At 31.3% G+C, this 23,542-nt stretch overlaps 1 protein-coding gene across 1 annotated transcript in view; it reads right to left on the minus strand.

Annotated features, from left to right (window-relative positions):
* The window catches only part of LOC124368767 (membrane-associated protein Hem), an 81,965-nt gene extending 60,729 nt beyond the window's left edge, over positions 1–21,236 (minus strand). Inside the window, exons 1-6 of the mRNA XM_046826119.1 lie at positions 20,801–21,236; positions 18,820–18,924; positions 12,852–12,995; positions 9,993–10,135; positions 7,501–7,662; positions 3,055–3,170 (exon numbers count right to left, since the gene is read on the minus strand). Of these exons, the coding sequence (XP_046682075.1) occupies positions 3,055–3,170; positions 7,501–7,662; positions 9,993–10,135; positions 12,852–12,995; positions 18,820–18,924; positions 20,801–20,905 (775 nt within the window). The 5' untranslated portion in view covers positions 20,906–21,236. The remainder of the gene's footprint in view (positions 1–3,054; positions 3,171–7,500; positions 7,663–9,992; positions 10,136–12,851; positions 12,996–18,819; positions 18,925–20,800) is intronic.
* Positions 21,237–23,542: the final 2,306 nt, after the last annotated feature.

Below are 23,542 nucleotides of genomic sequence, written 5' to 3' on the forward strand. Positions count from 1 at the left end.
ATACTGACATGTCACTTGATGGAAAACAGCATACAGAGATTACACTATGGAAAAATTTCAAGTGTATGACTGGTATGCTTGTTTTAAATACTGACATGTCACTTGATGGAAAACAGCATACAGAGATTACACTATGGAAAAATTTCAAGTGTATGACTGGTATGCTTGTTTTAAATACTGACATGTCACTTGATGGAAAACAGCATACAGAGATTACACTATGGAAAAATTTCAAGTGTATGACTGGTATGCTTGTTTTAAATACTGACATGTCACTTGATGGAAAACAGCATACAGAGATTACACTATGGACAAATTTCAAGTGTATGACTGGTATGCTTGTTTTAAATACTGACATGTCACTTGATGGAAAACAGCATACAGAGATTACACTATGGAAAAATTTCAAGTGTATGACTGGTATGCTTGTTTTAAATACTGACATGTCACTTGATGGAAAACAGCATACAGAGATTACACTATGGAAAAATTTCAAGTGTATGACTGGTATGCTTGTTTTAAATACTGACATGTCACTTGATGACAATTCATTTCGAATGATCATCAACTGCCCAAACAGACGAAAATATTGAGAAAGACAGACTATCAACAGATGATCAATCAGTCATCAGAGTTAACTGATCTTGTAATATATTTTGCTCAAATAAACATTTAATTTAAATTCTTGACTAAAATATATACACATTTTGCAGTGCTGTCACAATAGTTTACAGCCATTAAAAATGAAAGTGAAGAGTATTTTTCCATGTTAATTTTTATTTAATGTGTTTATAAAATAATATTGCCCTGCCCGTTCCAACAGCTTTTTACGGGTCAAATAGGCATGAAAATTTAGTTAGGAGTTGGCCCAGTAACAGGACTGAACTAGCAATATTCAGATAATCAGTCTGACCCGGTACTGTTGAACCAGCTCTGCCAGTACTATAATACGTTTTCAGAGTACATTATGAAATTTTAAATGATAAATGTATTGAATAAAAATAATACTAAAGTAAATTTTTCAGACAATACTTCATGGAAATTTAAAACTCATTACACTATGTAGATTTAATTTTTCAAATTACACATTTCAATTAGGGGAGGAAAACTATTATGTGATAAAAAGATTTATACTTTAACCATGATATCGAAACAAATGTCCACCGCAGTAACAAAATATACACCTAAAAATAGGGAAGAGAAAGTCATGCTCTGAGTTGGAATTAAGATATTAATTAAGTAAAACATTTGTTAATAATGAACTTCTTAATCAAGGATGTTAGAATATGAGATGGTATCCAAAACGTCCCAGAATATAGCTGTACTAAGTTGGGAGTTTACAAAGAAGTATTTACCCTGCTAGTAGTCTAATTTGTTTCTTATTTACGGGAATTAGTGGCAGAGGATGATGTGTTGAATAATAATAAATTCTTTTGTGTAAGCTATCATCCTCATTCTTACATTATGGTTGATTTATGAGGTTTGTACCTTTGTACATACCTACTTTTGTATGTTGTCAAAACACTGTTCTTTGTGTAAATAAAATGAAATCAAATTGAGTACTCATGTGAAAAAAATGAAATATTGAGACAATTGGATTAGTAGGTGTATTATCATGGAAGAATATGTAGTTGTATAAATTTCTCAGCAACACTTTGTATTCTTAAATCTTCCAAGAAAATGTGCGAACATTATAACCCTTCAAGCAGAATTGCGTTGTTTTTAACTGTTGTCCAAGTCAAATTAACATAAGACATGGACACATGGATGTTGCGGAGCTTTAGACAGGGTAGAAGACACATTAACAAAGATATGGGATAGAGAATGAGGTTTAAGTCAACCAGACAACAGATCCAACTGCAACTATACACCAGTCATACGGTATCTGATCAATTGGCCAATCGTTCTTATTTTGCTGTAAAATGTTGTTTGTTTAATTACTAAGTGTTATTAAATCTCAAAATGTGTGATTGACACTCTGATAAGGCCTTATAGAATTCTAATTTAAAAACCGGTTTCCTCATCTGAATTAATTGACGGATTCAGATATTTAACCCATTGCGGATCACTGACGAGCTGGGCTCGTCACGTAGCGGCCGGATCTAACGATGACGAGCTCAGGTCGCAAAAGCGGTCTGCTTTTAAGTTTCACTCCAAATAGTTCTATTAATGTCTGATAGATTGGGCGATCGTCTTCACTTGTCAACTAAGAGTGTTTAACAACGGACTACGTTAAGAGTTTTTTAAAGTTTTATAAATATCCTACAGATCGCAGTTGTATGTTGAAGTTGAAAAATCATTCATATGAGTTTACTCTCTGCTTTTTAGTGCTTCTGATTGGGTGTTTTCCTCAATTGTTATTATAATACTTTAAGGTTAGTGACACAGAACTAAACAACGCAGACGTACATGTTGGCGGGTTTAGTCTAGACAATGGCCCGGGTGTTGAAATCGCTTCGCCCGAGCCGCTTTATTTAGACTATGATTCAGACATCATCCCTGCCACCCCAGAACCTTGCTCACATGTTATCGTTCCTACATCATGGATACCCCAGCAGGCCCATGTTCCATCTGAACGAATACCTTCACAGCTGAATTTCTAGTATACAATAGCGAGCGATACAATGTGGCGCACCATTGCTGTTCGTGCGGCCACTGATCGTAAATTAATTCGTGCCCGCACACCAAAACAATACGATCCGCAATGGGTTAAACCTTTATAATTGTTATTCTTGGTGTCTAATCGGTGGTAGTATTTAAATCACATAATATTATGTAACCTTGTTACGTAACGAGGCTATCAAAATTGATTGGAAAATTATCAACTACCATACAGTTTGTCAAAGAAGCTTAGTTTGATTTAAACTTTAAAAACTACACTTAGTCAAAACATTTAATTGATACACATAATGTATTCATAAACTACACAATTTTTTTGAGAAAATAAAGTTACACAGGTTAAATAGGAATTACTCACATATTATCATGTACTCATAAACTAAATAAATGTATACAGAGAGTAATTTGTATTAAGGTCAATTAGTAATTACTTACATATAATCCATCTTTCCATTGACTCGAGAGCCAAGTATTCACAGGATATAGTCTCTGTCTGTGATGGCTTTAATAACTGTCCTGGGTTTCCAACAAGGCTTAACTTCTGATCAGACCTGGAACAAACAGACATTCATGCATTTATTGTTAAAGGTTTTGCCAGTTTAGAAATTGAGTTTGAGGTCTTAGACATGGTTTGCTACTTTTTTAAAATTTATACTGCATTTTTTTATGGATAGAAATACAATCTTGATGTAATAAACTATAAATAGATTGTAAAAATAATTTGACTTGAAAATTGACCCTGTGATTCGATAAAAAAATAAACGTATTAAATAAATAACAAATATTATAGATAATTAGAAAGCCTAATTTTTTTATAGGGCCATAAAACACAAGAGGTTATCAATGGCCTCAATTGCCTACTGTTGTAACGTCATTTAATCATGCTATAAAGTAAAAGTATAAACTATATAGATATTTGATATAACTAATTTTATACTTATTATTACTATATTGTTTTATAGTTATAGTATAGTTTTTATACAGGGTGTTTGAAAAGTATGGGTACGGCTTAATATTTTAAAAACCATAGGAAATAACATCTATAAACTTTGCACAGTGTCATATGACTATGTAAATTATTTTTCCTTGCTATTACCATGACATGCCAACCATGGGGGGACGGCCCACAGAGGAAAACATGGAAAACTTAAATTGAAGCATGGGTCGAGTGATACCTCATTTGAAAGAGCTCACTTAGTAGAGTTGAATGCCGCAAACCGCATCTCAAAAGGTTTATCCAATCCAAAATGGCGGGTTGTTTTAGGTACACATTGTAAAGTACATTATGCGCTGCCATTTCTGACTGGATCGTCATATTCTGATGCGGTAGGCGGCGTTTCACTTTACTAACCAATGTGTTTTCACTAAAATTTTTTTAATTAGCAAATTATGTCATAAAATTTATAACACAATAAATACCGATGTTTTTTAGTTTTATTTATTGTGTTATAAATTTATGACATAACTTGCTAATTAATAAAAGTCAGTGAAAACACACATTGGGTAGTAGCAGTGTCATAGGCTTCCGACAAGTCAAAGAAAACAGCAGCTAAGTGTTTTCTTTGAATAAAAGAGTTTAGGATGAACGTCTCCAAACATAACAGATGGTCAGCAGTAGACCTACCCTGCCGAAATCCACACTGAGCAGACGACAGAAGATTGTTTTTGCCAGATACCAAACAAGCCTTCTATTGACCATTCTTTCAAGGACTTTGCAGAGGTAACTAGTAAGGGATATAGGCCGATAGCTACTTGGAGACGCTCTATCCTGGCCCGGTTTATGTAGAGCGATAATATGTGAATGACACCACGATGTAGGAAATACATTTTCTAAGTAAATTTTGTTGTATAAAGTTAAAAGGTCTTTCTTAGTGTCCTCCGTCAGGTTCCGCAACATGGCATAATGTATGTTGTCAGGACCTGGAGTGGAGTTTGATGTGGCCTTAAAGGACAAATTAAGTTTGTTTATGGTAAAGGGAAGGTTTAAAGGGGAGTCGTTATTTCGATTTAAATTAATAGGTTATCTTTCCTGAGCAGCTTTAGAATGTTGAAAGTCGAGCAAATACGACAACGTCTTTGAGACTTCCTCAAAGTGAGCCACAAACAAGTTGGCAACTGTTTGAGGATCTGTCACTATATCACCGCGACGTTCTAGACCAATTATGGAAGGAGGACAGGGCCTGCTGCAAACTGAACGTAGTTTTCTCCAAAGATCAGACGCAGGAGTGGTTCTCTTTATTTTTTCAATTTAATCTAACCAGGATTGTCACCGACTCAACTTGAAAACTTGCCTTGCCTTTACTCTCATCTTCTGTAACTTTCAAGATTTTGTTCCATAGGACATCTGTTAAATATTTTTTAGACATTTTCTGCGGTTTTTAGAGCCTTTGAACATTCCTCTGACCACCACAGAACTGGGTGGGATTTTGTGCCAATAACAAGTACAGGATGATTTTGCAAACATTTCAATTGATCTTTATTGAACTATTGGAGTTCAAGTAATCAATACTTTTTATGTTTTACTATATAGTTTAAATACTTTCCCGAATAGTTTAGATTTAAAACTTCATTATAACCAACATATATTTTATGTGTAATTAAGTTAATTTATATTTAATGAAGATTTTAAAATTGCCTATTTGAATTTGATAATTGAAATTATGCATTAATTGAATTGAATTCTTACAAATTTTAATTTTAAGTACTATTTTGATTTTATTATAAAAAAGTTAAGATTAAACTTTGATTAGACTTGTTTAATTTTGTTTCTACCTTTTGCAAGAGCTGATTAAGTGTAGAAAAAAGTATTTTATTCAATTTCAGATATTTCAAAGTATTTACAGATAGTATCATTGATTTAAAACACAATGTCTAAATAGTCCATAAAACTAACTTAAGGTTTATTTTTTCCTTCCTCCTTAATTTTTATTACAAAAAATAACTTAACCTATCATATGCTTAGTTGTTTTACTAAATTTAAAAGTTATCACATTTTTGTATGAAGTGGCATGTTGTTATTATGTTTTTAAACCTATATAAAGTAAATGTTTCCTTTTTATTATAACATGAAAGATATTGAAACAATACACTATTCTATGTTTGATAGTTGTGATTCCTCTTATGTTTTCAAAATCTTCAGTATTAATTTACACTATATGAATGTTTCTAAAATATTAAATTGAGCTAGGTGAGATACATATTAATCGAATATTACATTTAGTAAAATATTTGAAATTTAACAAAGCTCATTAAAAACTTGGGACAATACATAAACCACCTCAATTTAAATCAATAGTGCATAGATAGAAAATAAAGGAGTTTTTGATTTAGAGAAAGTATTTTAGAATAGAAGGTATTTTGTTTGGTTTTGCATTTCACTATTTGAGTTTGATATGATTAGTTGAAAAGTGTACAAGAAAGTTCTTTGTTTGATTTTATTTTGTTTTCCTTTTAAAAACTAAATGATTATGATTTGTACTCATCACTGTAGTCATAATCGATTTGGTAGTTTTAGTCTGACTAACCAAGTGTTGTATCAAGGAGTGCAAAGTATCAATGAATACCTTGCACATAACTGGAGTCATGATACATAGTTTTACTAGTTAAAGTCAAAATATACATTATTCAATAAGTCACACATTACAGTGTATTTGAATAAATTCAAGACAAATAACTATGTTAAATTATAGAATAGAAAAGGACCAAAAATACTTGTGATAACAAAACAGAAATCTTTGAAATGACTTCTACAGATTCTGAAAATTTACATGTTGTATAATTTCTTATTGAATGTTTCTAGCATAGAGTACCTAGGGAAATTCTGAATAGGAGTATAGTGCTTTCTCAGTTAAATATTGTTTTAGTTTGTATTTAAATTTATTCCATCTTAATTAATTTGGCAACTGTGAAAAACATTTTTTATCTGTGCAACTAGTTTTATTTTTGTGAAATTCCAAATTATGTGGGGTCGAAAATCACTTGGTTACAAGTGTCGTAGCAGTAGTTTGTTTCAAATAGACACTAAATAATAACTCAATAAACTATAAACCGTAACAATTTTAAGCTTAGCAAATAAGTAATTTACTGTAACTAAATTTTATTACATCAGCACAATTCTTAAGGCTTTTTTGATTAGTAAGAATTTTATCTAAGTTAAATTTAGACATGGCTCCATATATACATATTCCTATATATACAGTATGATAAGTGTGAATGTATTTAAGAATGGTAAGTGGTTTGTAAAGTAGCTAGTCACATATATTTTACATTTGCCATAATGAATAAATTCTTCTAAACATAGTCCTTCTTATGTTACCTTTTATTGGTGCACCTGCTTTAGACAGCCAAGTGCTTTGGCTATCTATGTCCTACTATTCTAAAATCTTTCTAGGACTAAATTCTTTGAAGTTTTACATTGTATGGGTGCAACCCCTCATGCAGTTTGGTGCTCTTTTCATGCACATCAATCAATCCTGGGGTGCTCTCTTGTAGCAAAAGTGTAAACTCTATCTACTAAGTAATTTATAAAGTGTATTAATACAAAACAAGAAAAGTTTGCTGTATTTATTTTCCTTCTAAGTTTTTTGCCGAAAATAAAGCAAATTTAAAAGGCAACTGAAAACTGGCTGTAGTTGTAGTGGTTTGAGTCTAGACTGAGGCCAAATTATCTTGAAGTATTTAATAATATTTACAATGCTTTGAAGCGGTGTGAACCGGAAAAATTAGGTGATGGTTATTATAGTGACACATATTTGTAAAGCAGGTCCTTCATACAAGATAAAGTATCTCATCTATCTTATTTTATATATTATAATACTCTAACTAAATTTTATAAAACATTAATAAATAATGTTTGACTAGAAACAACTAACTGTATCTTACCTCCACTTGTCTGCGGAGAGGTTGTGAGAAATATAGATAGGCCATAACGAGATTAGAGCAGAGTATAACAGCTTAGCATGAGGCACAAACTCCTCTGACAACTTCTTGAGGGGAGGATCATAGTCCATAATCATCTGTCCAAGACGAGGAAAACTTTGATCACTGTAACAAATGCAGCAACCCGTGTTAGAACATTTTGGCGTCAGCCTCAAAGTTTGACAGCTTCTTGATTAGCAAATCAAAACCTATGTTCATCTCTCCAAACAGAGAAAAACATCTGCATTATTATCTTCCATTTATTAACATCCTAAATTAACTGTTCCCTGATAACATGTATTCTAGTAACATTCCTACGGAATAAATAAAAAGCAAATACAACAAAATTGAAAATATTCTTGAAAGAATGTTTGATAAATAAAATTATATTATTATATTATGAATGTTTCATATCACTTTAATTATTAATACGTCAGTAAATAATTTGGAAAAGTTTAATTAACATTCAATTTAACAAAAAAAATTTTATTATGATAAATTATCATAAATACCATACTGAACGCTTGTGAAAAGATTACTAAGAAAACTGAAAAATATTATTACCATAAAGTGATTTAATTTAATAACTATTCCAAAAATAACAAATAAATAAAATTTTAAAAAATATCATAACAAAAATGTGTTTTAGAGTTTAAAGTTTAAATACTTACCCAACCCAAAATCGTTATTATAACACCATCCAATGACTATTAACTATTACTGTTAATAATTTTTTACATTATCAAAATTTGGTATCAGCAGGATATACATAATCGGTTAAAGTTATAAAAAAAGCTTCCATGAAAGAATACTAACTAATACCAAGTATCACTAAACTGAAACCATGATTGACTGAAATGAGTTTATGAATATGAACGCTACAGTAGGATATATCACAGATATGGCCAAAACAAAACAAAAACAAGCAGTAAACAATTCACTGTTGTTAAAAGCTGATAGTTCATACTATGCACGTATGTTATAGAAAAGACATGCTTCTGATATTTCATTGTCATTTCATCAATCTAATTTTATCTTTTATAAATTAATACACCATTGTGCTAAGGACAACTTGGGTTGAATTTTATATATATATATATATATATATATATATATATATATATATATATATATATAAATTTATATATATAAATATATAAAATTATATATAAATATATAGTAGTTGCACATAATTTCAAGATAAATATTTAAAAAAATATATATAACTAATTAATCAACCACCTGAAATGAGTATGTTAATTTATTACATGATTGATAAGTGCACTGTTTGGTACATGATAATGTTGCTTTTATTCAATAATATTGTGAATATAATTATTTATAGTGGAAAACATTATTATAACATATGAGCAAAATAAACCGCTGAACAAAGGGCAATGAAGTTGTGAAACTATATTGTGAAAAATATTATTGCCGCGACTATAACTTATAATATTCTGAGGATACTAACAGTAAGAAATTAAATCAATTTTAAGAATACCAGAGGTACAAATAATGTAAATATTCCACAACATCGATTAAAATTTCATAGCAAAAAAACTTCTTATATTGTGAAAAGTTTTTAATGTATTAGAAAGTAATATTAGACATGAACCAATTATGACTTTAGGATTTAGGGAAAATATATAATTTTAAAAGCACTCCAGATTATTCACTAAAAATCTTTTACACATAGTTTCAACTATGAATGTTGTGTTTTTAACATTATTATATCTTAAATTACATGTTTAAAGTTTTATTTTATTGAATCTAGGTATTAGTAGTGTACTTAATAAAAAGACTGCAACATGTCTATTAAGTAATTTTAGATATAAAGGTCATTGACACAAATTCTTTGTACCATATACATTTTAATGAACAGATATTTGAATTGATTGATAGTGAATAATTAATGAATGCATACATGAGAATGAAATATTTTACAATTCAGCAGACGGGAAAAAAGTACATTTTCATAGAATGGGAGAGAATACACAAAAGGGTAAATGGATATATAACTTAGATCGGTTTTCTACTAAAAACTGAACTGAAGAAATATTTTAATAGGGAAATTATTTTTTACCATTTAATTTGATTGATAATGCTGAGTGTTTTTAATAACTTTTGTATTGTTTTGCAACAATTGCATTATGCTTTTACACAATCGATTATTTATCGTAAAAGATCCTGTATGGTTGAATTTGTGTATTGTATTACATACACTTACTTGTACATGTTGGGGATAACTGTCTAGATACTATAAATACTTAAAAGAGATAACTGTATGTGACTATGAAATTCCTATCACTTATCTCTTTGTGTGATGAATCATTCCTTATCTACTTCCTGACCATAGGGAAACATTATCACTCTCCACAACATACTTATATTTTCTATTGAAAATTGAAATATTTTGGCTGTTGTAAACATCTATATGAATAAAGCTAGTCACTTGCCTTTGATTATGAACCAATTCATGGGCTGCATTGAAAAGTCCCAACACCGCTTTTCTATCCTCTACTTTGGATAGAAGGATCATTAGAGTGACGTAGGCCACCACAAGGTCCAAGTAGGCCTTGGTCAGCTCAAAATTTAAAGTCTGCAGAAAAAATACATGTTGTTTATATCTTCTTAACACAATTTAAATATCAACATGTGCATCTTTATATAGAACTAAACTATACTAACTGACAATTTAATTTAGATTTTAACAAGTGAAAAAGTCCCAAAAATACTTACATGAGCTCCCTCTAAACCGTCTTGAAAACAACTATACAATTCTCTTACAAGAGTATACTTCTAATAATATCAGTATTAAATTGTTTACACATTATATATTTTCAATTTTAAAAACTGAAATAAGAACAAAAATAATGACATGAGTGAAATCATTGATTTAGTCACCTCCACAGAACCCTAACACCACTTCAAAAACCACTGAGATGGGTCCACACAGTGATTCATGATACATTGTACTATCAGTGTTATTAAAGAATTTACTTTGTTTTGAAACTTGTAATATTTTATACCATGCATACATAAAATATTCTATGTTGTAACTACAGATATCCTCATTACTGTCTACTATGCCTACCTTCATAGTTTCTTATCTTATGGAATTATTGTATGGGGCAATGATTGTAACACAAAAAAAATTATTAATTTTACAAAAACGTGCTATTAAGATTATAGCTAATGTAAACATGAGGACTCAATGTAAACCTTTATTTAAAAAGTATGGTATTCTTGCAGTACCTGCACTTTATATTTTAGATTGCCTTTTGTATACAAAAAGAAATTTACATGCCATACCTACAAATAGATCTGTTCATAACCTAGAAACTAGAAACTCAAATTCTCTTAGAACATCTCAATGTAGCCTTAAAACCACTTTAAATTGTTTTGCTGAAACAGGCATTAAACTCTACAACTCTCTTCCTTCTCATCTTAAATCACTTGAAATTAATTGTTTCAAGAAAAGTGTAAAAAAGCTATTGATTAATATCAGCCCATATGACATCAGTGATTATTATGCTGTAATTGGATAGCCACTTGTTATTAGGCCTAGGCAATGTATATCATAGATGATAGTTCATGCTGAATTTGTTTCTGATACTGCTATACATTGTAAAGATGTTCTGGCAATAAAGAACTTGAATTTGAATTTATGGGGATCCCAAAAAAGGTTGGAACAAATTTTCTCAAAAAAAGTATTATTAGAGTTCTTACAAATAGAAAATAGACAATAATTCTTTATTCACATGAACATCAATAACAGTTAGTGCATCATTATTCTAAGTCACGTAATAAGACAATGGGCAATTGCTTAACAATAGAAGTATTAATAAAATATTAGTATAATAGTATTAAAATCAATAAAATAATAAAAAATGTACTTGTAATTAGCAAAATTGCAATTGCAAGCTACATAACATTAAGCAAATTTTGACTAACTTAGATTATTTTAATTCTAAGTTTACAAACATTTTTAATAACTCTTATAATTAATTAATTAACTTATTTACACTTAATATACAGTACATGCAAATCAGTTTGAAATATTAATATTTTTCATATTATGCTGAAAAAAGAACATACATAGTTTACACTCTTATATATTTTACGGCTTAAAACCCTAAATACAACGTCCCTAAATAGCCTGCCATTTAATGGTAAAATGACTACCACTACTATGGCAAAAACGATACAATTTACTGATTCTAATGTTACTTATCTTTTGTTAGGTACAAAAGTCAAAGGAAAAAGGAATCTAAACTATGTATTATAACTAAAATCTGTATTATTTCCTAATCAAATCATACAATCTGATGTCAGTGAAATCCCAGAACAATACAATAAAAAGGAACAACACACAGTTATATAAGGTGTAAGCCCAAAAACAATCCACTATCTGGTCTCCAACCTACCTTGTCACTTTTTATGACGTCACCTGGATGTATTACACAAAGTACATTAACTATGACAGATAATATGCTTTATGTTTCTTTCTATTTCAAGAATGATTTCTTTTCATCCTAAATAAATCTTTCAATTATGTATTACATGTAATACAGGTGTCACATTTATTGTTGAAGCGTTTAAAAACCCTAGCTGATAAGCTTAGCACTGTCAGGAGTTGTATTTGTCACTGAAATAAACAAAAAGAAAAAATAATGAAAAAAATAATAAATAAAAAAATAATAGGTCATTTGCAAAAATAAAACATGTGCTGTTCTTATCTCAATCACCTCAGATTAGGTTACTTTAACTAAACCATTGTATCAAAAGACCGACTGGATATCTTCGTCAGACACATGTGCTATTGAAAGGCCTCACAAAAATAAAAGTTTTAGGTATTGGTTTATGTGCTTAAATGTAATTAAGTTAATAGTAGCCAATACAAGCTCCATCATCAACATTTATTGTAGTTGTTCGATTGACTTTACGTCAAAATAAGTGTATTAATGAAATGGAGATGATCGTAAAGAATACCATTTATTAAAGTTAGTTTGCATTAATATAAAATTAATTTTCTAATTAATGATTTGTATTGAAGACGAACATATAATATACAAACACTGAGACACACTTCATTTGCACACATGGAGAATAAATATTTTGTAAAATCCTATATTTTAATCTCGGAGATCCAAAAACAAATATTTCTACTAAAGGCCAACATGAGATTTTTGGACCATTCCAGTGATATCTCTTATGCCACGTACTGGAGAGGAAATAAATACAATTGACTATATATCACATAAACAATCAAGACACATATCATACACTGATAGAGTAATGATAAATAATCTTACAATATCGAGATGTACTTGACAAGCGTCCATAGTGGTGAGTAGCTCACAAACACTGTCTTTGAAGTCCAATAGATCCACAAATGTGTAGTAGTAGAGAGATAGGGATTTAATAATCTCAGTTCGTATTGGAGTTATGGCTTGCAGCTGTAACAAACAGTTAATGTAATCAATAGTTTTAAAACAAGTCACCTGCAGCTAGGTTGACAGCTGCTAACAATAGACAAGGCTGTGTATTTGTAGTGTGTTTATACTGCTGTCACAGCTAGCAGGAAGTCTGTAGTACCATATGCAATGTATATTAGGAAAAAATGGATTAGCTATCCAGTTTTCTTTAATGTCAATTAATGAGTTAATGGTTCATTTAAGCTGTGTATGGGATTGAAATTGTCATAATACACCACAGAGACATAAAGGTTTATACAACCAAATGTGACATCTCAATCAGTTCTTTGCATGTCGGAGCTAAAATCAAACATTTGTTTGAGAAGTGTCAGAACATTTTTCCAATATCTATGCTTTCATCGTGGTTTCAGAAAAATTATCTAATCAATTAGATTTTAGAAAAATCTTTGTGATCTTATATACAAATACTGTATTTTCTCAAATTTCACAAAAAGGGCAAAGCAATAAAATAAAAAATGAATGCTAACAAAATTATGATAAAGCACTTACAATATTAATTTATTATTATATTTTATAATTTAAAAAACAAACAGACATGTTTTGTGTTCACCACAATAACTATTTCAATCCATAACAGTATTGTGTTATTGTAAAGGCCATGTACAGACCAAGCACAAATCATATGATGCATATTATTTGATAACAAATTATATTGAAGAAAGAATTTACATTTCACAAACACATTATGATTCAAATGTAACTCAACTGACAAAACTTTAAACCTGTATATCATGACAGGCCTGATGAAAACTGAACATATGTTCCTTTACCTTCATCCAAACCTTAATAATGTTATATAATTAGATTATTATACAATTAATATTAATTATATAGACAATCCTAACTTTAATTTACAGAATTAAATCTTCAGATTGTGATCTAATTCAATGATTTCTTTCTGTGAAAGAGCAACTGTATTTACAAGTACATTTTTGTCTTATAACAGTTTTAACCCTTGGAGGACCAATTAACCAGTGAGGTAAATTACCAACTGGTCACTTCATCATTCACTGTTTACCAGGGTCCAAAGAGCTTTGTTTTTATTGACAGATCCCCATGCTCTGTGATTACTATAATGTCATGTTACTATAATGAAAAAAGAATATGATTTAACTTTTCCATTATTCCCCATTCTGTACACATTTTGATGTATGATTGTCGAATTTCTGCCATTTTTCTGCTTGAGTTTGTAAAAGTCTTGCAAATTAACTGATTTTTGAAAAAAAAATATCCTTTAATGTTCTGACCCTCCTCTAAAACTCTTTGCTGTTCCTCCATGTTAGAAACAATTGTAGAGGGAGAAATGTTCTTGTTTGTTCCTGGTATACTATTTTTTTAGCAGTGTGGGTGATGAAAGGGAAACTTGCGCTTTGAAACTTATATTTTCTGAAGTATTATTTGAAGTACAATGATTGATGAAGTAAATATTCTCATTAAAAAACTCTTCTGTTGTCTGCCAGATTTCAGTAGTTTTACAGAAATGGGAGGTTTCTTTAAATTTAATTTAAAGTTGTGAGTGGAAGTAAGAGAATACACAATAGTGTTGAGATTCATAGTATGTAGAATACTGATCTATATTTTGAAAGGAGTCCGACTTATTTTCACTTTCAGACTAGATCCGAAATGACGAAGACCTGGGTTATAATGAGATATGAGGGAAAAATATGTAAACAATTAGAATACATAATCATTGTGAATAAACTGTACATAAACACTAATTAATATATTAAACTGTGGTAACAGATTATTATAACATGAAGAATTACTGTTGTTTACTTCTTGAAACAAAGCTTGTAAGTATTTGTTGTTTTGATTGTTTTCTCTCCCTAATGGTCACTGCTTTCGTTTGTATTTACACTGGCAGCAATAATTTGCTTATCAGTAAGCATGCCAAAATCTCCATTGCTTTCAGCCTTCAACCAAGTCTCCACATCGCACGCAAGCAGTCGACATGACGGGTTGATCAGTGTCATGTCATACACCACATTCCCTCTAATAAGTCAGTAGCATGGAGAATAATATACACAATACACATCAGCATCAGCTGAGTAGCCTATTCTGTTCTTTAATTTAATCTTGATTTGACTCATTATTAATGAGTGTTATCATATCTTTTATGTCATAATAGACTTGTATTCTCATTTAAAATTGCAGAGCATTTGTTGTTTGACATTTGTACATCACACATCAATATGTACATGTTAACAAAATTGACCCCGGGTTACCCGGAGAGACCGACTTAACAAGGTTCCACTGTAAATTTAAGCACTTATCATACCTAACTAAAGATTTTTAATAGGTTAGTTATTTAATACAATTCTGCCATCTGTATGACAGATGGTTTTCAACTCTTAATCAATATTCAAATTTCTTACACATAATTTCATACAATAGATGACTATTGATACTTGAGGAAAATGATGTGGAAGATCTGTGATTATGAATGTTCTATTTTCTGTAACCTTATCATTGATTTGATCGACGAGGTCATCTGTAACCTCAGACAGTCAGCCACTTTGAATTTCATTGTGAAAAATGGGCAAACAGGTTTATACTTTATAAAACAATACGCAGAATTTTTAACAGCAGTATAGCTCATAATAGTTTCTCCAGACACAGAACACAACTCATGATGAATTTTCACCAGTTACAATTTCTTTGCAAAAAGAAATCTTAACCCTTTCCGAGCCAATGACGTTACTAGACGTCATGCCTAAACTAGCGCTAAAAGCCAACAACGTCCACTGACGCAAAATAAATTTTTTTTAAATATATTATTTAAAAGCATTTCTGGGTAACAAAATTAGTAAAAACTGTTAAACAAGGTTTATTTAAACAAGGGACAACCGTCTGTGTCTATTTTGAAGGTCACGGCTCTTGTTCGAGCGACAAAATGGCGGGCGGCCGGATGTTCATAGTCTCCCGCAAGCCAACGACGTCTACTGACGCGCGCTCAGTCTGCCTGTAGACTTCCGTGAGGTAGATGTTTATTCGCCCTTCTATTTTCGATCTGCGTATTTATCTTTTCAATTTTGATGTTAATCAATATTTTTAATCAATGTACAGTGTAGTTTATGTATTATTATCGTGATGTAGGGCTTTATTGTGCGCAACGTGCGCGTCGAAGCCTGCCTTGCATCCTGACCTGTGTTTTGAACTGTACCACACAGAACAAACCTACGCCTAAGGATCACATATATGTAGCTCATTTTCAATAAGTATCATTTATAAGTTTTCTCATGTTATAATATTGTAAAATGTAGTATGTTCTTTATTTTATACTTGGAAAATTGAAATTTTTTGTAGTTTCATTGCTTTTATTTAATTTGTATATACAAATTTTTACTATATTCTTTATATTTTCTCTAAATAAAAATTACCATATGCTTGTTTTTTTGTAAAATATTACAAATATTGTGTTCAACTATTGTTAATTTTATATATGAACACATAGAATGTCAAAATTAAATTTTTTCAGTGAAATTATAATTTAACCATTTTTTGGCTGTAAATTAACAATAAAGAGTTTAAAAAAAAATATTTTGTCGTTTTTCATACCTCTTATGTTATAAGAATTATAAAAAAATTGGTTTTGGTTTGTGGGAATTTTTTTAATTTTAAGGTGTGTGGCTCTTAGGAGTAGTTTTGGTTATTTATTTGTGGCTCGCTTAGGGTTAAAATGCTACGTACTTCACAGTTGATAGGAGAGTTGATTGCATGGCCATTTTTAACACTAATGTAGAGAGCATAGAATGCCCTTAGTGACCTACACTGTGACACTGCCACACATACACACTGAATGTAGCTACACAGCGCCACTCAGATTGCATCACAACCCCACACATTTGGCTATCAGATGCCTCAGCAACTTAATTTCTAAAGAAATCTCATATAATACAAGAATTTGGTTGTATTCTTATAATTTTTTTGTGATACACCAATAATAATTAAAACATTGTTTCACAATGACTCAAATGTGTCACAGTCATCCAGAAATAACTGCTAAAGAGCCAGGAAAATACTTTGGGCTAACTTACGATCTAAATCTATATTGGGAAACCCAAACCCATACAACAAATAGTTTTATGTCATAAGAATAATGAGACAAATTAATAGCATTCAAGTAGCAATGACAGCATAACACTCCATGTTTCAGATCCACCTGAGATAAGGTTTCATAGATTGGGAAAGAACAATGCCTGTAAGCCATTTCAGTGGCCACAGTAGTACGAGGTGTGTTCAAAAAGTAAGTACCACTTCATTGCATTTCATCACAGCACTGCAGTCAGTTTTCCGCGCATGTGTGTAGGTCTTCCTTATTCACGTGCTATCAATCCCACTTTGGTTGGTCTAAAATGTGTTTTCTGCTTGTTGTGAACATTTAAAATGTTTAAGAAAATTACTGATTCCGCCAACTATGAGAATCGTTCTGTAATTTAATTTTTTAACACAAAGCATAAAAAACTGGCTGAAATTTATCGTCAAATTAACACTTTCACTGCTGACATGATTTGACGTCGCGTATGGAATTCCATAGACTGCCAACAACGTCTTTTGACGGCACTGACTCTTACTGTAGTAAAAATACATTTAAACATACTTGGACTTTGGCATTGATAGTCATTCGCTATTTCCATGTTTTTATGTCTTACTCTATGGATTAAGATCTATAAAATGTAGTTGGCAGTCATCTGGAATATCGGAAAAAAAAAAATGGTTTGCTTATGAACTAGTTGCGTTGCGTCTGTCGTTTGCTGTCATTCCGCTAAAACGTCGTCTGCATTTTTATTGTTTTGTTTGCTATTACTTTAGTTTACAACGATTTTTTTGCTAGTAAATACAAAGAATCGTGACAATATTCAAGACAATCGAGTGCTAGAAGAGATACTCAGATTTTCAAGTGACAGTGAAAGTGTTTGCATGATGTTGCAGACATTTATAGTGAAGATGTGATAACTGACAGAATGGTGAGAAAGTATGTTAGAATGTTAAATGAAGTTGGAACAAACATCCATGATGTGGCTCGGAGTAGTTGCCCTTTTGTTGTCAATGAAGATCTCATAAGAAAAGTTGATAAAAAAACTTCATGAAGACAGACGGTTCACAATGACGATACTTTCAAACTAATTTCACAAACTGTTTGGTCTAAGATTGTTAAAAACTGCCTAGGTTATTACAAGCTGTGTCCCTGATGGGTTCCAAAGATGCTTACCAATATTCACAAAACCAAGCGACTTGCAGTGCACAGAAGCAGTTTGATTACCCACCATACAGCCCGAATTTGGTACCGTCTGACTACCACTTATATACTCCCTGCACATATATCACGATCTCGGCAGGAAGCACTTCGGATTGTGGCTATCGTCACTAACACGAAGTTTCTATGCAGAAGGAATTGTAAATTGTTTTACTACTTATTTCCAAAATGGTAATTACTTTCCAAATACATCTCGTATGATTAACTGCAATGAATTGAAGTCGTTGTGGGTATTACAACCACAGGCTTTTGGGCATCGAGAGAATTAAAAGAACAGTGATCTCACATGGTTGAGTTCATTCCAAATTCCATGAAATTCAGAGGATTTATCACTTACTTTAACCAACCTCACCTAAAATTTGAAAACAATTTCTATGGTTAATGGTTTTTTGGTTTACTCAAAAAATAACCCTAACTAAATAATAAAACAAGCCCATTATTAAAGCATCGACAACAGATTATAAATAAATATATATATATATATATATATATATATATAAAACATAAATACTTTGTTGATATACTTACTCCTTTAGTGTCTATATTTGGAAATCGTCTAACAATATACTTTATTGATGATTCAAGAGATTTATCAGACAGAAAACCAGGTTTGGATTTGGCATCTCCACAAGCCTGCAACAACAATTATATATTTACTAGTGATCAAAATTTTGCTAAATTATATACTTACAAAACACAATTTAAATGAAGTAATAATTTTCTTGCCTACTTAAGTCATTTGTACAAGCATTTGTACAAGTTTTGTATCACTTTTTAAATTAGGAATTAACTACTGTCCTAGTTCTGAAAAAAAATTAAGATAACATAATATAGCAAATATTAAAAATATAGCATTCAAAATTCCCCTGAAATATTATCCAAATTTCTTGAAAATTAATAGACCTAATTCTGTCAGGTCTACTGTCAGTCAACATAGCAGATACGACACACAGATGGACATACAAAGTATGTGCAGTGTTTAATTCTTTACAGCGGTTTGTTGCCTTGAATGTAGTAACTATGATTTTATATATAAATATTTATATGATTTAATGTAATAACATTTTTAAGGGACAATAAATGACCTTCAATACCCAAACTACATTTCTTTTCATTAGAATAAATTATTATATTTATTGTAAAATATTTATCAACATCAACTTTATTAATTTACTTAAACAAAATAATGTGTCCTGATGTAGTTCTTAATCAACAGTTAGAAGTCACAAAATTACAAAACACCAGACAAACACACAAAACATGATTAAGTGGCTTAATTGGAGCCTAAAGTCAGCCTTTGTGCTGATGACATTAGACTCCCATTAGATTTTTCTGAGCTGCCTTGTTTGTTAGTCACGTTATTGGTTGCTATCAATGTAAGGAGTAGGAGTGGGAAAAGTCTAGAAGCTTTGAATTATATCATTTTTGCTCTCTCATGTCCATGAGCATGAATAACAGGTGTAATGATGCACTTGGCTGTAAAAAGCAATCAGTTCCTACATACACAATAATATGTTTCCTTCCTTTCCCTTTTGCTTCCTATACCGTACTTGTTGAGAACTAGTTAACACTGCTATGATGATTTATTTTCATACCACATTCGAATAACTATTTATTTTTAATACATGTTGTTAAATTGCTTGTTTCAAAGTCATTAATGTTATTTTTAAGTTTACATGTGTGAAGTTTACTAATTATAATGTTACTTATTAAAAATCTTTACATATAACCTTTAATTATATTTAAAAACGAATTACTATCTACTAATTCTAGCTCTTGTTAGAGTTTTATCATGTTATATAGTGTTTGTGTCAATTATTGTAAAATGGTATATATGTTACAGTGCAATTAAATAAATAAACATCTTAGAATGCACTTTATAATCTTATAATACAGTAACTTAACCCTAGAACTAACCATCTATAATTTCTGTGCTGGCAAGTCTATATTGGCTAAATCTGTTTTGAAACTAATTTAAAGTACACTTGTTTCATATGGGGTTTTCAGCACGCAATGAAGAATTTGGTTGTGTAACTTGCAGACAGAGTACATACAAGTTTATATGATTAGGTATTACTTAAGTACTGGCTTACATTGACAGGATTATGTTAAAACGGAGGTTGTAAAGTACATTTTATTAGTATTATTAGAGGAGTGTATGCCTCTCAATATTTTGCAATTAATAAACTTGACAAATTTTACATTTCCAAAACTTAGGCTTAACCTAATACCAATAAACATCTTTTATTAAACACTAGATTTCTTACAAATTTCGTAATGTAAACAATCTCAATCACAACTAGCTGAAATAATTATTGTATGTTACAATTTAACTCTATATTAGCCTACATGTTTATTATGTACTAGGCCTAGCCTCAAAATTGGTCTTGTTATAGAACACTGTACAACTTATAGGGTTTACAGGGTATAGTTCATTGAGTAATAATAGAAACACAGGTGCAAACAATACTTGTAAGCAATGCACAGTAAAAATTTACAGATTACTGACCTTCTTGATGTTGTATATTCTTGTTAGCATTCCAATTCCTCTATCATTGAGCAAGGTTAGCTTTTCAGCTAACTTCTGTTGACTTGGTATCAAAGATCGAGCCATTTCTATATGGTATAATTATTGAATATTAAATTAATTACTAATAAATAATAATAAACTCAGAGAATAATATTAACAATTATATACTCCTGTGGACACTGACACATTAGTTGTAAAAACCCACATCTCAATAGTTATAAATTCTCAAACATTATAAGACACACTCAAATATAACTACGGGTAAGACTAGCATGTTCAGCATTTAACTGATTAAACATAACAATCACGACAGGCATCGCTGTAACAACACACTTAATAAATGTTTTTAGAGGTTATGGATGGACTATGGAGTCTAATCATTTCAATCCAATTCTCGTACACCCTTCTACTCCCCCCCACACAAGTTCCACTCCCAGTTTTCCTCATAAATTCTGGATCATCTCCCATTAAGTTAAATCAGGGTCGCCAACTTATTGAATTGAAGTAGTTAGCCTCAGAAGATATCGTTTAATTACAATATTCTCAAAATAAATTATTCTTAACCCTGAACATTTTGGAAGAGAAAAAACTAATCCACAATTGATGCAGTAAATAATCTTGTAGAAAATGATGTCGATGGTTTTGAGTGACGAGGTTACGTGCTTAGCATATTTCTCGACATTTCCAAAGCTTTTGACTGTGTACACCACGAGACACCGTTGTACCAGTTAGAAAAATGTGGATTCCGCGGACTCCCGCACTTATGGCTCACTTCTTACCTTAAGGATCGAGATCAGTGCGTAGAGATTTCAAACGTTGTTTCTGAAAAAATCCAAATTGTTCATGATGTCCCTCAGTGTTCAATCCTTGGCCTCGTTTATTTTGATATACGTTGGCAAATTGACTGCAGTAATCCAGCATTGGAAACTAATTAAATATGCTGATGACACGACTATCTGTTTAAAATATAAATCTCTTAAGGATCAGGAGAACACATCATTCACGGAATTGAATTCATCATTGAGTTCGTTTTGGAAATTAACTTGAAAACCAACCAGTCGAAATCAAATGTCGTTAATTTCTCCCTTCGACAGCGAGATTATGGAGAGGGCCTGCTGTTTTTGTGGAGAAAGACCTTTTAGAGGAAACTAATTCCACGACGTTTTTGAATATACTCCTTGATATAGGACTGACCTGGAACGAACATGTAGACAATAACCAATTTTCTGTTACGCAAACATTTTAAACATGGCGTATTACAGCTTTATCCATGCAAATTTAGCGTATGCAATAAGACTATGGAGAGGTTTGTTCCAAAAACAAAATGGAGCGAGTTTTTATAACTCCAAAAACATTTTGTCAGAGTAATTAGAAAATTGAAATTCAGAGAGTCGTCTAAGGAATTTTTTATGGAGCTGATATTGCTGACTTTCCATTACATTTATATTTTCTGAGGTGATCATGTACTGTGTGTCCAAGTGCGCCTTAGTTCGTGGCGGGAACGTTCACCAATATGAAACCAGAGGCAGGGACAGCTTCAGAACACAGCAACACAGACTTACGTTATCTCATCACCTTCCGCAACAAGTTGGTGTCAGACAAATCAACAAGCTCTCTGAAAGTGTAAAATATTCAAACATCTTAAATCAATTCAAAAAAACGTCTCAAACGCTTTTTGTTGTCTTAAGCATTTACTGTGTTGAAGAAGTCGCTAGGAAATTTAGAAACCAAGAAAATTAACGCTGGATCTGATGTCGGAATGGATGTACCTGTATGAATTTATAACATTTATGTCTGACTGCTATAAAACGTGTGCATGGTTTTGCACAGAATGTATATAAGTTGACGGTTGCGATACGATGTCAGAAATTGTTAAATGTAATAAAGATATTATTATTTTATTAAAACTTAAATCCTGAGGGATTGGGTTTCTTACGTCTAAACCAGGCGGGTTAAATTTGTTTACCGAATCCTGACAGATTGATTTTACCTTTAGTCCCAAAAGAGCCCTTCGATCTTTATATACATAAATGTATATGGTTTATTATATGGCTTTTAAGCTTTACAGTATGGTGCGATACCTGTTTAGCAATAATAATTTTATTTTACATTTCAAGTTATTAGATGCTAAATTAGGGCCGTGATACCCAGTTTCTCAGAGTAGTCGTTGATGCTGTGAAACCGGTTATCTGTCAGAGTGTGAATGGTATTACATAGCGCTTTCGGAATGTATCGGGAAAAACAAACAAAACAATATATATCGCCTTCCTTCCTATCCCATTCCTTTGATCCCATACCTTTTTCCCGGGCTATGATGAATCACTATAATCACCAGTCAGTTTGGTGATAGTGAAATCTGAGTCATCGTTTAATAACCAAAACCAGCACCTCGTTCATAAAATAGATTTGCATTTTATGAATCTTAGACCGTTCCCAGCCAATAGCACGCTAAGTTATCTACGGCAGCTTATTTCTTGTAGAGGTTTCATTCAACCCTCCTGTCACGGATTTAGCCACTGTATTCTTTGAAATAAAGCTTTCAGCAAAGTAAAGTTTATGTGTCTTCTAATCCATTCAAACAGTCATTACTTCTATTCATACTATCTAAAACCACCAAACATTCATTCCTCTCCAGATACCTCCACATACTTCAGCTTTGATAAGCAAACGTCCAAAAAAGATGAACATAGACACACCCATACCTCGGCTCCCCATTTCTTA

The sequence above is a fragment of the Homalodisca vitripennis genome, chromosome X, assembly GCF_021130785.1.
Source record: "Homalodisca vitripennis isolate AUS2020 chromosome X, UT_GWSS_2.1, whole genome shotgun sequence".
Taxonomy (NCBI): domain Eukaryota; kingdom Metazoa; phylum Arthropoda; class Insecta; order Hemiptera; family Cicadellidae; genus Homalodisca; species Homalodisca vitripennis.